Source organism: Rhinatrema bivittatum, chromosome 2, assembly GCF_901001135.1.
Source record: "Rhinatrema bivittatum chromosome 2, aRhiBiv1.1, whole genome shotgun sequence".
Taxonomy (NCBI): Eukaryota; Metazoa; Chordata; class Amphibia; order Gymnophiona; family Rhinatrematidae; genus Rhinatrema; species Rhinatrema bivittatum.
The window spans coordinates 793,408,094-793,421,259 of NC_042616.1; the positions used below are offsets into that span (position 1 = coordinate 793,408,094).

At 41.6% G+C, this 13,166-nt stretch overlaps 1 protein-coding gene across 3 annotated transcripts in view; it reads right to left on the reverse strand.

The window, feature by feature from the left end:
* AGO2 (argonaute RISC catalytic component 2) overlaps window positions 1–13,166 on the reverse strand; it is a 225,163-nt gene that overhangs the window by 139,017 nt on the left and 72,980 nt on the right. For all 3 annotated transcript variants that reach the window (XM_029592084.1, XM_029592085.1, XM_029592086.1), the window contains one exon: window positions 3,219–3,355. In XM_029592084.1, coding sequence (XP_029447944.1) covers window positions 3,219–3,355 — 137 coding nt within the window. The remainder of the gene's footprint in view (window positions 1–3,218; window positions 3,356–13,166) is intronic.

Here is a 13,166-nt window from a genome sequence, read left to right on the forward strand (position 1 = left end):
ACACAGAAAGTGTCTGGGCCCCACCTTGATGACTGTTTCCTGCTCAGCCCTATAAAGGGCTGCTCCGTCTGTTGTTCCTGGCCTTGCATCGTCGTGGAGTCTTCGCTCTGGAGGCTCCGGCCTACCAGAGTCCATGTAAGGTCTTCCAGTCTTTAAGGAGCTCCTTGTTTCATCCTGCTGTTCCATGTCAAGTCTTCGTGCCTGAGGTCCATGTCCAGGTGTCTTCGTGATCCTCTATGTCCTAGTGTTCCTGCCTTCCTTGATGTCCTTTCCTACGCCACGCCTCGTCTTCGCTCTCGAGCCTTCTGGTCCGGCAGGCCGGGGGTCCCTCAGATGCAGTACTCCTGAGTGGACTAGCCTGCCAGTGGACAGTTGTCCTGTGCTCCTGAGCCGTCACGTCCCGGATGTGTGTTCCTGTGCTGTCCCGCTCCCGTTGTGGTCCATGACCAGCCTTTGGGGCTGTGTAGGGCGCGTAACGGACAGGGTGGTCCGCGACTCAGTCCCGCGGGTGGCCTGAGTAGGGCGCCCTGAGAGACAGTGCGCCAATGTCCATGCCTCGTGTTGCCTTGGTGGATGTCAAGAGTCTTGTCCCTGGATGCCGTTGCATCAGCCACGTGTCTTCGTCCCTGGATGCCGTTGCATCAGCCACGTGTCTTCGTCCCTGGATGCCGTTGCATCAGTCATAGTCATGTCTTCATGTCAAGGCCCATCTGCCCTCAACCTCAGGCCAGGCCTGCTGCTCCATGCTGCTCGCAGCAGGTCCGAAAGGGCCCGGAATGGTCGGAGGACCATTCACCTTCCAACATCCTTGGATGTTGGCCATGGGAGCTTGCCGGCCTGGCCGAGGGCAGATTCTTCAGCCACGCGGGGCCACTGTCAACCCTTGGCTCGGCCCTGAAGGTCTGGGTCGGGCTGAGGCCCATGGCGCTCATAACAGAATAATCAAACAAACTTCTATTTTCAATTGATTTTACAAACTGTATATTGGTCTAAAGGATATTTGCATCTGGGAAATTAATGATGTTCTCAGAACAAAGTGTCTTAAATATTTACTTTAAACTATTACCGCCAAAGATTGTCAAACTTTCTGATCTTCAAAGAACTTATAATTCCTACAGTCACCGCTTTAATCCATCATATCTTGCTGAAGATAAACAGAGTACAACACGTTTATGCTATGGCTGTATTGGAACTACATTGTGAAGACCTGTTGAATTGTATGTATTGCAGAGGGATCAATACTTTCCTCTTTTATTTAATGTGTTATTTGAGTTCACTTGTGTCAGTTATTGAAGAGTATGGCACAGATTGCCATCTATATACAGATTATGTGCAGTTGAGAGTAATGGTAAAGGGAAATCATGGTACAGCGGTGACCAATTTGAATAACTGTTTGACAGCAATGGCTATTTAGTTAAATTCAAAACATGTGAAATTAAATCCAGAAAAAAAACCACATATTATGCATTAGTAGACATGGAAAAGATCGAAGTATGTTCTTGTATCCAGGATGGTATGCTACTGCGTAAGACTGTGGTTAAAAATTTGGAGGTTATCTGGATGCGGCATTATTTATGCAGGATCAAATAAGCGCAGTGAGTCATGATACTTTTTGCTAGTAACTTTGTATGACTTGTAAACTACATCCATCTCTGATATTTCATGTCCTGGCAACTAGCTCACCAATTTGCAACCAGTAGATTAAACTATTATAATATATTCTATCATCAGGATCTACCGAAAAGAGATGTTAAGCATTTTCAAATACTCTAAAACATAGCAGCATGACTTTACAGGATAAAAAAAAAAAAAGATACATTAATGTTACACCTTTGCTATCTAATTTACATTGGTTGCCAATTTAAATTAGAAAGCAAAGGCATACCATGAATGTACTTTTTTTTATCCTGTTAGATATTGTGATAAGCTTAGCTTGACATTTTATTATAGACAGAATATAAATGTTTTCAAATAATTTGAACAAAGAATTATGTTTTGGGTGATCGATTCAATTGGTGAGGACAGTTGCAGTAAGGTCTAGTAATGGATGTTTAGGATTCTTTAATTTAGTTGGTTATTTTATAAGTGGTGAAGAATGTGAGTGATGCCTGTCCTGCGAAATTCCAGTGCATATCCTTTTGTATGACCTCCACACTGGTTTCCCAAGAGTTGCTGGAAGCCTTGAGACACTGCAGCTGCTCTTTAATCAGTCTAGAATTAGGGTGAAAATGCACATAAACTGGTCATCACTTTTAGAAAAATCAGGGAATTTATGGATGAAAATTGGTTTAACTGAAAACAAAGGACCCTATGAAGATGCTTCAATGGAAGAAAAACACCTTTAAGTAAGTAAACTTCCGTAAAGGTGGAGAAATCTAAGGCGCGAAATGGATGAAAAGTGACTGAGGTCTGAATTGCAAAGGAAATTCTTCCCACTGTAGAGAGCAAAGAGAAATACATTTTACAAAGTCTGTAGAGAAATCAGGACTGAAGGGGTCCTCTGAGGAAGTCCTAAACGTCAGAAAAAAAAACTTTCTAGGCTTTGTTTTCCTCTAGTTTTCTAAAGCACTGTCAGTGCCATTGGATGACATCACCTCTAAGGACCCCCTCTTCCCCACCCATACCCCTTATTTCTTGAAAATGTAAGGCTCTTTGGTACTGTGCATTCTGGGCACATGAAAGGTTGGCCATCCCTGCCTTAAGAAAGTTGAGGACCTCCCCTGCCTCTAACTGTTGCTGCGGCAGGGATGCCTCAAATTCTGTCAAATGAAAACCTCCCGCTGGCAGTACCTCCCAACCTTCATTACAAATCTCCAACTAAATCTTTAGCCACTTTTCCTCCCTGTGTTGCTGATTTGTAGATTATACCAACAGAAATTGCGATCCCATGTTTCCTCCCACAGCCCCTGCAAGTCAGTTACTTAAAATGCTACGCCGCTCCCTTTCTGTATAACATTGCCCTTCTTGAACAGATTATAGCCCGGAACGACGACGTCCCAGACACGTCACGCACTGCATCATCATGTCTTCTGCTCTTAGTTCTTTTGAGGGGTGGCAACATCCTTTTTTTTAAATTTTAATTGAAACCTGGATTGCTGGCGTGCTTGCAACATACCGATTCTTCCTCCATGGGATGCAAGAGATGCTGGTCTGCTTACACTCAAAAGGTTCTGCACCACCGATAGCAGTACCTGAACACATAAAATGGGAAGGCTTACCATCTATATTGAGCATCATTTTCCACAGTGAGGGTCTGACTGACTGATGGAATCCAAACCAAACTTCCCTGCCACCGCCAAGTGGGTTAGCACATCCTTCAGAGGCAGTAAAGAATGACCGACCTACAGGTGTATACCTGGAATTAAATGCAAACGTCAATTAGCAGCCCGTTATTTCATTTCAATCAAAAGCCCTGATTTACTAAGCCTTCTTCTTGCCTTCAGATATAGAATGCAAAAAAAAGCATCAGTAGATAATGCTCCAAATCTTTAATACAGTGGAAAAAGGGTCTTTTTCTTTCATTATAAGGCTAAAGGTGATGAAACAACTCAAACCCAAGAACACCAGGGAAACACAAAATGTCCAAGTATACATATAAAATCAGTTCAGCCTTGACTACTCACTTTCCCAAAGGAAAAAATTTTTAAAAAAAAGACATTGCTTGTTAGACCATGGTTTACACAGAATGACACAAATTAAAGTTACAGAGATGCATCATGCAACTTTAACCTCACAGTTTTTTAAATTAACCTCACAGTTTTCTTTCTTTTGTACATATGTATATAATTGCAAACTTTGTTTATAATTTTATTGCAAAACTTCCCATGTTATTGTTCCCCCCTCTCGTTAATGCCTTGTTGTCATGTTTACTGTTCAATGTAAAGCGCCATGCCGTGCGTTTGTTTTTGCGTTACAATGTGAACCAATATGATATCCTGGATGAATGTCGGTATATAAAAATTTTAAATAAATAAATAAATAAATAAATAAATAAATAAATGCAGGTGCTTATACTATTAATTACATAGTAATCTCTGTTCAGAAAAGGGCTGCTGTATTTTAAGAAGCCATGCACCCAGTAATTAGCTCGTGAGACTGCTCTGAAATTATTGTGTTACATTCATGAAATGACAAAATGCCCATATTACTAGTCTTAGCAGAATAGAAAATAAATATATGTATACCTTTGCATTGCTGTTGTATGCAGACTTTTAAACTGAACTGCTTGCTTGGACAACATATGTTACATACATTTAACTGAAGCCAAACATTTATCAGCTCTTCTGACATCTAAGAGAGTTAAGCAGATATTTTTTTTTTTACATTCAATTCTTCAGATTGTGCTATGATCAAGTTCTAAATGAACACTAAGAAAGCACAGGACCCATACCAGGGAAAGCAAAGGGGAGAGTTATTCATCTTTCCCCAGGAAGGGTTCTCATGTTTACTGCTTCATAGTGTAAGGCATGAACTCATTCTTTTTCTATAGCCCACTCCTAGTAGGTTCTCTTCCACTTACTTGGGTCCTAATGGTTCACATATTCCCCAAAATATATGTTTTTTTGCTTCAAACACCAAAAAAAACATGAAAGGGTTTTCTTCCAGAAACATTAGCCACGCAGAATCCCTAAAACCCTCTAATTTATTTTTTTCTGTAATAAGGAGACACTGAAAATTCGCCCTTCAGTGTCATAAAATTGGCAAACAGAGCAAAGGCCTACGTGCATAAAAATCAGGACTTATGCACGTGGCTGGGCCCTGCGCAGATTTTCAAAAGGGCCCGGCCACGTGCATAAGTCCCAACACGCACACAAGTGCCAGGCCCTGAAAAAAGGGTGGGCTGGGAGGGGGGCGTGGTCTGGAGGTCAGCCGGGACAGTGGCCATTAGCCGCTGTCCCGGGGAAGCACGCACCGGCAGCTGGCCGGCGCACAGAATTTGCTTCTGCTTCAATGGAGCAGTAAGTAAAAAAAAAAGCAAAAAAAAAAATGGGGATAGTTAGGGTTAGGTTAGGGGTGAAGAGGGGAAGAGGTAGGAAAAGGAGGGTTAAGGTTAGGAAAGAACCCTCCTAGTCCACTCATTAATTGGAGCAGACTGGGAGGGAACTGGGGAAGGCCCAATTGTGTTGCTACGCGTAATTTACTAAAATTCATCCCCCTTGCGCGTGCCACCTGCACATGCGGATTTTAAAATCCGGCACGCATGTTATAAAATCGCCGCTTCCATGTGCACACGCAGGGAACCGCATGCACATGGACGCGTGCATGCTCCTTTTAAAAATCTACCCCCGAGTGCTTCCCTCTCCCCTGTTATTTTTCCTATACATCAAAATCAAAAGGCTTAAAGAGAAATATTTCCTTCTGTTTTATCACAGTCAGTTAAGGTGAGACTAAACTCAAAGGACAATGTAGGAAGCAGAGGGCCACTGGAAATTCACGCCCATATAAAACACCAAAACTTTCAAATTCTGCTATTTTCAGGCCTCTCTAAAATCTGCTTTTAATATTTTAACAAGTTTATTTGATCATATTCTAGACCTTGTGGTCCCTTTAAGCTACACAACTGAGCAAATTCTCTTATTTTAAAGATTTCAGTTCACTTTTAATCAGAATCTTTGTGGATATTCTACAGTGCCTTCCGCAAATCTTCACACCCATGTACATTTTTCATTTAAAAAATGAAATATCAGAACACATTACAGTAGGAATTTGTTTCACTGATCTACACAACATACTCCACACTTCCAAACATGAAAGAGCGATTATAGAAATATTCCAAAAGTAAAAATAAAAAGTCTCAATTGCATGCTGTCTTCACTCCCTTTGACTCAATTCTAGGTTGAAGCTCTTTTGCAGAAATAACCACGTCATTTAGGATAAGGATTTATAAATTTTGCACAGTGGGATGGTGCAGGTTTTGTCAATTTTTAGCAAAAGATCTCAAGCTCTTTCAGGTTGGCTGGGGGATCAATTGTAGACTACAGTCAAAGTCTTGCTATACATTTTCTATTGGTTTCCGATCTAGGCTTTGACTTGACAACTCAAGGACATTCACTTTCTTCTTGCTGAGCCTCTCCATTGTTGCTTTTGCTTTGTGCTTAGAATCATTGTGCTGCTGAAAGGTGAATATTCTCCCCAGAACCAAGTCAATGGCAGACTGGTACAGATTTTCCTCCAGGATCTAACTATGCTTTGCAGCAGTCACTTTTCCCTCGATATTCACAATCCTGTCTGTTCCTGCTGCTGCAAGGTATCCTGTTCAATATCTTTGTGAGCGACATTGCGAACGGGATAGAAGGTAAGGTTTGTCTTTTTGCGGATGACACTAAGATCTGCAACAGAGTAGACATGCCGGAAGGAGTGGAGAGAATGAGACAGGATTTAAGGAAGCTGGAAGAGTGGTCGAAGATATGGCAGCTGAGATTCAATGCCAAGAAGTGCAGAGTCATGCATATTGGGAGTGGAAATCCGAATGAACTGTATTCGATGGGGGGGCAGAAAGGCTGATGTGCACGGAGCAGCAGAGAGACCTTGGGGTGATAGTGTCTAATGATCTGAAGTCTGCGAAACAATGTGACAAGGCGATAGCTAAAGCCAAAAGAATGCTGGGCTGCATAGAGAGAGGAATATAGAGTAAGAAAAGGGAAGTGATTATCCCCTTGTACAGGTCCTTGGTGAGGCCTCACCTGGAGTACTGTGATCAGTTCTGGAGACCGTATCTCCAAAGAGACAGAGACAAGATGGAGGCGGTCCAGAGAAGGGTGACAAAAAAGGTGGAGGGTCTTCATCAAATGACTTATGAGGAGAGATTGAAGAATCTAAATATGTACACGCTGGAGGAAAGGAGGAGCAGAGGTGATATGATACAGACTTTCAGATAATTGAAAGGTTTTAATGATCCAAAGCCAATGACAAACCTTTTCCGTCGGAATAAAATCAACAGAACCAGAGGTCACAATTTGAAGCTCCAGGGAGGAAGACTCAGAACTAATGTCAGGAAGTATTTCTTCACGGAGAGGGTGGTAGATGCCTGGAATGCCCTTCCGGAGGAAGTGGTGAAGACCAGAACTGTGAAGGACTTCAAAGGGGTGTGGGATAAACACTGTGGATCCATAAAGTCTAGAGGACATGAATGAAGGCTACTACCTGGAAATAATACCCTTATTCAATAAACATACACACGGTTAATGCGACTCCAACATTGCTCTAAGCTTCAACGGCAAGAGGAAATGTGGAAAAAAGGATTTGCATTCACAAAAAAGCGGGGAGTAGCTTGCTTGTAAAGTCGGTTACTACCCGAAACCAAATAAGCTTGATACTTCACATTCAATGCATATCCAGCATAGCTCTCTGCTTCAACGGCAGGGGAGAAAGTCCGATACTTCACGCATATCCAGCATAGCTCTCTGCTTCAACAGCAGGGGGAATGAAGAAAAGTGGATCTATATACAGACAGCAACCAACAAGGACTGAATTACATAGTCTGGGTAAACAAATAAGCATGGGTGTAGCTTGCTTATTGCGGCAGTTACTACCCCTAACTAATTAAGCTAGATATTTCACTTAAGATGCAGTTCCAACACTGCTCTCTACATTAATGGTGGGGGTGGAAAGGAAATAGAACCAAAAGGTTACTAAGAGCCAAGAGAAACAGATAAGTATGAGAAGAAAAAAATGCGAAGCTTGTTGGGCAGACTGGATGGGCCGTTTGGTCTTCTTCTGCCGTCATTTCTATTGCAACCACCATGTCTTACTGAAGGGTAGTAGGGTGATGTGCTTTAGTAGGGTGTTTGTTTTATACCATAAGAACATGCCATTCTGGGTCAGACCAAGGGTCCATCAAGCCCAGCATCCTGTTTCTAACAGTGGCCAATCCAGGCCATAAGAACCTGGCAAGTACCCAAAACTAAGTCTATTCCATGTTACCATTGCTAGTAATAGCAGTGGCTATTTTTTAAGTCAACTTAATTAATAGCAGGTAATGGACTTCTCCTCCAAGAACTTATCCAATCCTTTTTTAAACACAGCTATAACTAAATGAACTAACCACATCCTCTGGCAACAAATTCCAGAGTTTAATTGTGCGTTGAGTAAAAAAGAACTTTCTCCGATTAGATTTAAATGTGCCACATGCTAACTTCATGGAGTGCCCCCTAGTCTTTCTATTATCTGAAAGAGTAAATAACCGATTCTCATCTACTCGTTCAAGACCTCTCATTATTTTAAACACCTCTATCATATCGCCCTCAGCCGTCTCTTCTCGAAGCTTAGCATTGAGACTAAAAAGAGAGAGTGTCCACGCGCTTGAGGAGCAGAACCAAAATAACAGGCACCGGATCGGACGTCAGCATGGGGACCAGCGCTGGTGGTAACTGGAAGCCCCAAAGGGCTTGAAGTACTGCCTCTTGGACCATCCGGTCCAATTCCTCCCGAAAGGCTGGCGTAGGTAATGCGAGGCCCGGGGTTGGAGACTAGCTAGGCACTGCCAGAGGGTCCACAGGAATCTGTGGAGTCTTGGCTCCTGGCACCACTGTAGGTGGGGAAAGCCTCAGGGTCCCGGGTCCAGAGGAGTATGGGGGCTCCTCTCCCCAGGAGCTTTTAGATGGCGGCTTGGCAGAGGTCGATGCTGCTGCCTTGTCTGTGCTGGCACCAGATGAAATTTCCCATCTGTGCCGGTGACGATGCTTCTCGCGATGCTCGGCCCGCTCTATCTTCAGCGCTGAGCATTTCCTAATATGCAAAAACTGTGGCAAAATACATCTTGCCAAAATGGTCTGTCTTACAATTCTGGTATGAGTCACAGTTTACTAAATAATGGGGTAATATTCAATGGGACTTCAGGGTGTACAACAGTGCTTTACTTGCAAATATGACTTTTTCCAAAGCTGCCCTGCTGATAGGCAGGTAGATTTAAGCACATGATGTCATGTTGGCTTGTAAATTTACCTGGTCTGAACAGAGGCATTCCTGGCAGTGGGGGATTTGGACTTACACAAACACACATTACAAAATTCCACTGTATGTGTACATTTTCAGGAAAATTTTGTGCACACAAAAAAGGTGAAACTTGTACAGGGTAGATTTAGTGGGATAAGTTTTCAAAGCAGATTGATGAGCACAAGTTTATTCTGAAGATTGGTGTAATCTATGTGCATGTCTGCAGCTTAAGTTATGCAGGTTTGAAATTTATTTCAAATTTTGGCATAGGGAAAGTAAAGATCTTACTAGTAAAGCTCATACAACCACATATGAGAAACTGGAAATTTCTTTACAGGTACATTAGCTGAAAGCCCAGAAAACAAAGTTACCCACTTATAACAGGATAAGCAGCCACATATATGAGTGATGTCACTCAATGACACTAAAAGGGGCAGCTTTCCCAAAAAGATGTGGAAAAGCCTTGAAACTTTTCTCAGCTTACTAGATCATCTGTTATCTAAACCACACACGCAGCAAGCATATGAGGGTTAATGCTCAAATTATCAGGTTACCAAAAAAATGTTTTAGTAGCTTAGCCATATTTTTATCATCCTTCCTTGGTAAAGATTTTTTTTAAATTTTTTTAAATTGCTCTAAAAACTCATCTAGGTCTTTAATTCTAAGGTCTGTGTCTGCTTATGCTGTTTAGGAAACCTGACACGGGCCATGTTTTAAAAGTAATAATTTCTTCTTCAGGGGAATGATTATATTCATCCAGTTGCACCATCGTTAAAGAACACCAACGGCTACAAACAATTTTTTCTGTACTCTCCTTGCTTTTGAAAAAACTGGACCAGAGGGAAAAATACTGCTGGAATCATAAAGCCATGATATATGACCCTGTCAATGTGACAACCTGTTATTTTTCCCCATAGTAAAATACTGTGGTAATAAATGGGACTGTGGGGCCACCATCACTGTGCGGCACAATAAGTGCCCCCCACTGAAAGTTGCATAAACACCATGGGGGCCTCTCCATAGACCCCCCCCCTGTTCCACCCCATCAGCCCTGGAGGCGACCATATCCAAAAATGTAAAATTTAAAACATTTTTAAGGCCAGTCCCTGGCCCACCCCCTTACTCCTCCACTGCAATACAAACATCAGGCCTTCCGAGGCCAAGGCCTTCTGAGGGCGAGGCCACCACCCTCCCCTTACTCACAAAGTAAGCCCTGGTGGTCCAATAAGGGTCCAGAGCTCACCATAGGCTCTAAACCCAGTAGTAGCCATTTTTATGTTTACTGCTCCTGTGTTATTTTGTATTAAATATGAATTTTTCATGAATTGCATTTAAATTATATTTTATTAATTTTGCTGTAAGCAGTTTTGGGCAGTCCATTAGGATTAATAAAGCAGGACAGAAGTATAAGAATAGACTAATAGAAAAGAATACATGCTGAGGTGTACCCTGACAGCTAGCTTAGAGGTAGGACTTGCCTGTAGAAAGTACTCAAACCATTTTTGTGTGAGACAAGAGAAGACATCTAGGATCTTGCTCTCGCACTAAAAGCCAAACCTACTTCATTTCAACCCATAAGAATTTAGTGGATTCCTTGCTAGGAGTCAGAAGTTCTGAGATGCTGCCTCAGAAAAGCCTAAAGAATGGGATTACTTCTTTGCTGACATCCAGGTTGTGAAGGTCCAAACTGGATGCTGGGATAAAATAACGTTCCTTTATTCTGATTTATAAGAGTGGGTGATTTACACAATTTGATTGGTTCCCTCAGGGGTAATTGCTTAAAGAGAAAAAAATCAAACCCCTCTTAGCCAAAATGAAACCAGAAGGACAATAGTTCCATGACCTCAACTGAGTTTTATTAGAGATTTCTTAACTAGAATTATCAAAGGATTCACATACAGAAGGCCTTTCCTCCAGTGAAAGCAGCAGGCCTGCTGACCCTCTCCTGGAACAGAAAGTTGGGACTTTCCTGTTCTAGAAAGTCAAAGAGTGATCTATATTGGGTATCTTATTCATAACATCCTGATCTAGGGTTGAGGGAATAATTTTTTTTGGGGGGGAAGACACTAGTACTCAGTCTCACTGTCAGGATGTGTGCTCTTCCCGCTAAGTACTTGGCTCTGACGGTCATTCCAAGAAAGACTGCCCAGTCCCTTGCCCTGATAGTTTCCCGATACAGTATTCACTCCTGCATCTCCCTGCTTATTCAGGTAGAACATAACCACCTGATTGACTTTTTGGGATAAAACAACCATATTGACCATTTGATCTCTGAAAGCCAAGTGTATCTTACCACCCACAACTCAAGAATACGAATGCCATAGCTTTTTTCCTAGACAGACAAGGAGCCCTGGGTATAGAGCCATTATAAATGGGCACCCCAGTCCAACCTAATGGCATCTGTTGTCAGAACTATTTGATAAGAAGGAATTTGGAAATGTATCCCAAGGACAGATTTCAATAGGAAAGCCACCAAACCAGATTGTGGTGAGTTGTTCCGTGACCTAGATTTGCGGTTGTTTTGGTTTTTTTTAAGTCATTGAGTGGCTTCATTACACTAGACCTCAATGTCCATTGGGCTCATCTTATACAGAGATGTGCTACTGGAGTAAAATGAACTGTTGATACCATGTGGCCCATGTCCTCAACGTAACCCAAGATAAAGTCTACCCATTGAGAAACTCTTTTCACCATAGACATCAATTTAGTAATCCTTCTAGTAAGGAGAAAGACAACTCTAGCAAATGTTTTTATATACCGTCATTAAGTTATTCACCATCATAACGGTTTACAATAGGGCACCTGTATCAAAAAAATATGGGTCGTACATTACATAGGGGGTGCCATTAGTTTTTGGTAACATGGTAATATGTCCTGATGGTTAACTACAGTTAAAATAGGTTGAACTAGTTCAGTAAGGAGCATTAAATTAGGCATTCGGTGCTTTATGCCGCATATCCTTGATTAATTGCCTGCATCAATTTTCTTTCTTGAAGGCTTGTATAAAAAGCCAGGTTTTGAGCTGTGTTTTGAAAAGTTTATGATTGCTCTGGAGTCTAAGGTCACGGGGCATGGAGTTCCATAATATGGGATCGGCTAGGGACAGTGCTCGGTCCCTCACCTGGGTAAGGCTTGCAGTTTTCACAGAAGGAATGGGAAGGAGTGCTCTGTTTGCTGACCTTAGATTTCTGTGTGGGACATGTACCCTAAGTGCTGTGTTCAGCCATTCTGCTTTATCGTCGTGGATAAGTTTGGGTACTAAGCACAGTACTTTGAACTGTATTCTTTGTTCTATGGGAAGCCAATGTAGGGTGGCGAGCGTATCTGTTATGTGGTCTCTCTTGTTTTTTCCAGTGTGGTCTCTTTTGTTTTTTCCAGTGAGGATTCTAGCTGCAGCATTTTGTAAAATCTGTAGAGGTCTTACTGTAGTGTTGGGTAGGCCTAGTAGCAGGGCATTGCAATAGTCTGTGCTGGCGAAAATCAGGGACTGGAGTACAGTACGAAAGTTTGGTAAGGATAATAATGGTTTCAGTTTTCTGAGTATCATGAGTTTAGCATAACCTTCCCTAACCTTTAAAGATATGTGTTGTTTGAGGTTTAGTTCATTGTCAATTATTACTCCGAGATTGCGAACTTTCTTTGCTAATCCAATAAGTTGCCACCCCCCTCCCCCCCTTCATCCCTTTTACCTTCCCTATTCTGTTTACCCATGGCATGTTACCATTATTATTATTTTTTTAATTAATAATTTCTTTTAGCTAGCAATTATCTAGCTACTTAGCTAAATTTATGTATTTTATGTTTATTTTAGTTATATTTTATTTTTATTTTTACTTTATTTTAACCTGTTGTAAACCGTTTTGATAAAATTTTATTTTAAAAAGCGGTATATAAATACTTTTTAAATAAATAAATAAATAAATAAATAAAGTCAATTTGTTGGTTATTGAGAAATATTGGAGTTTGTGTGATATTCATGCTTTTCCTTTCTAAGTGTATAAATTCAGTTTTATCAATGTTGATTATTAGCTCCATTTGGTTTAGTAGTTGTTTTATTATGTCCAGATACATCATGGCTAAGCCTATTGTTTTTTCAATAGTTTCATCAATTGGTAGGATTAACTGGATGTCGTCAGCGTAGATATAGTGTATGATTCCCAGTCCAGCGAGGAGATGGCATAGTGGCAGCAGATATATGTTAAACAGAGCAGCGGAAAATGCTGACCCTTGTG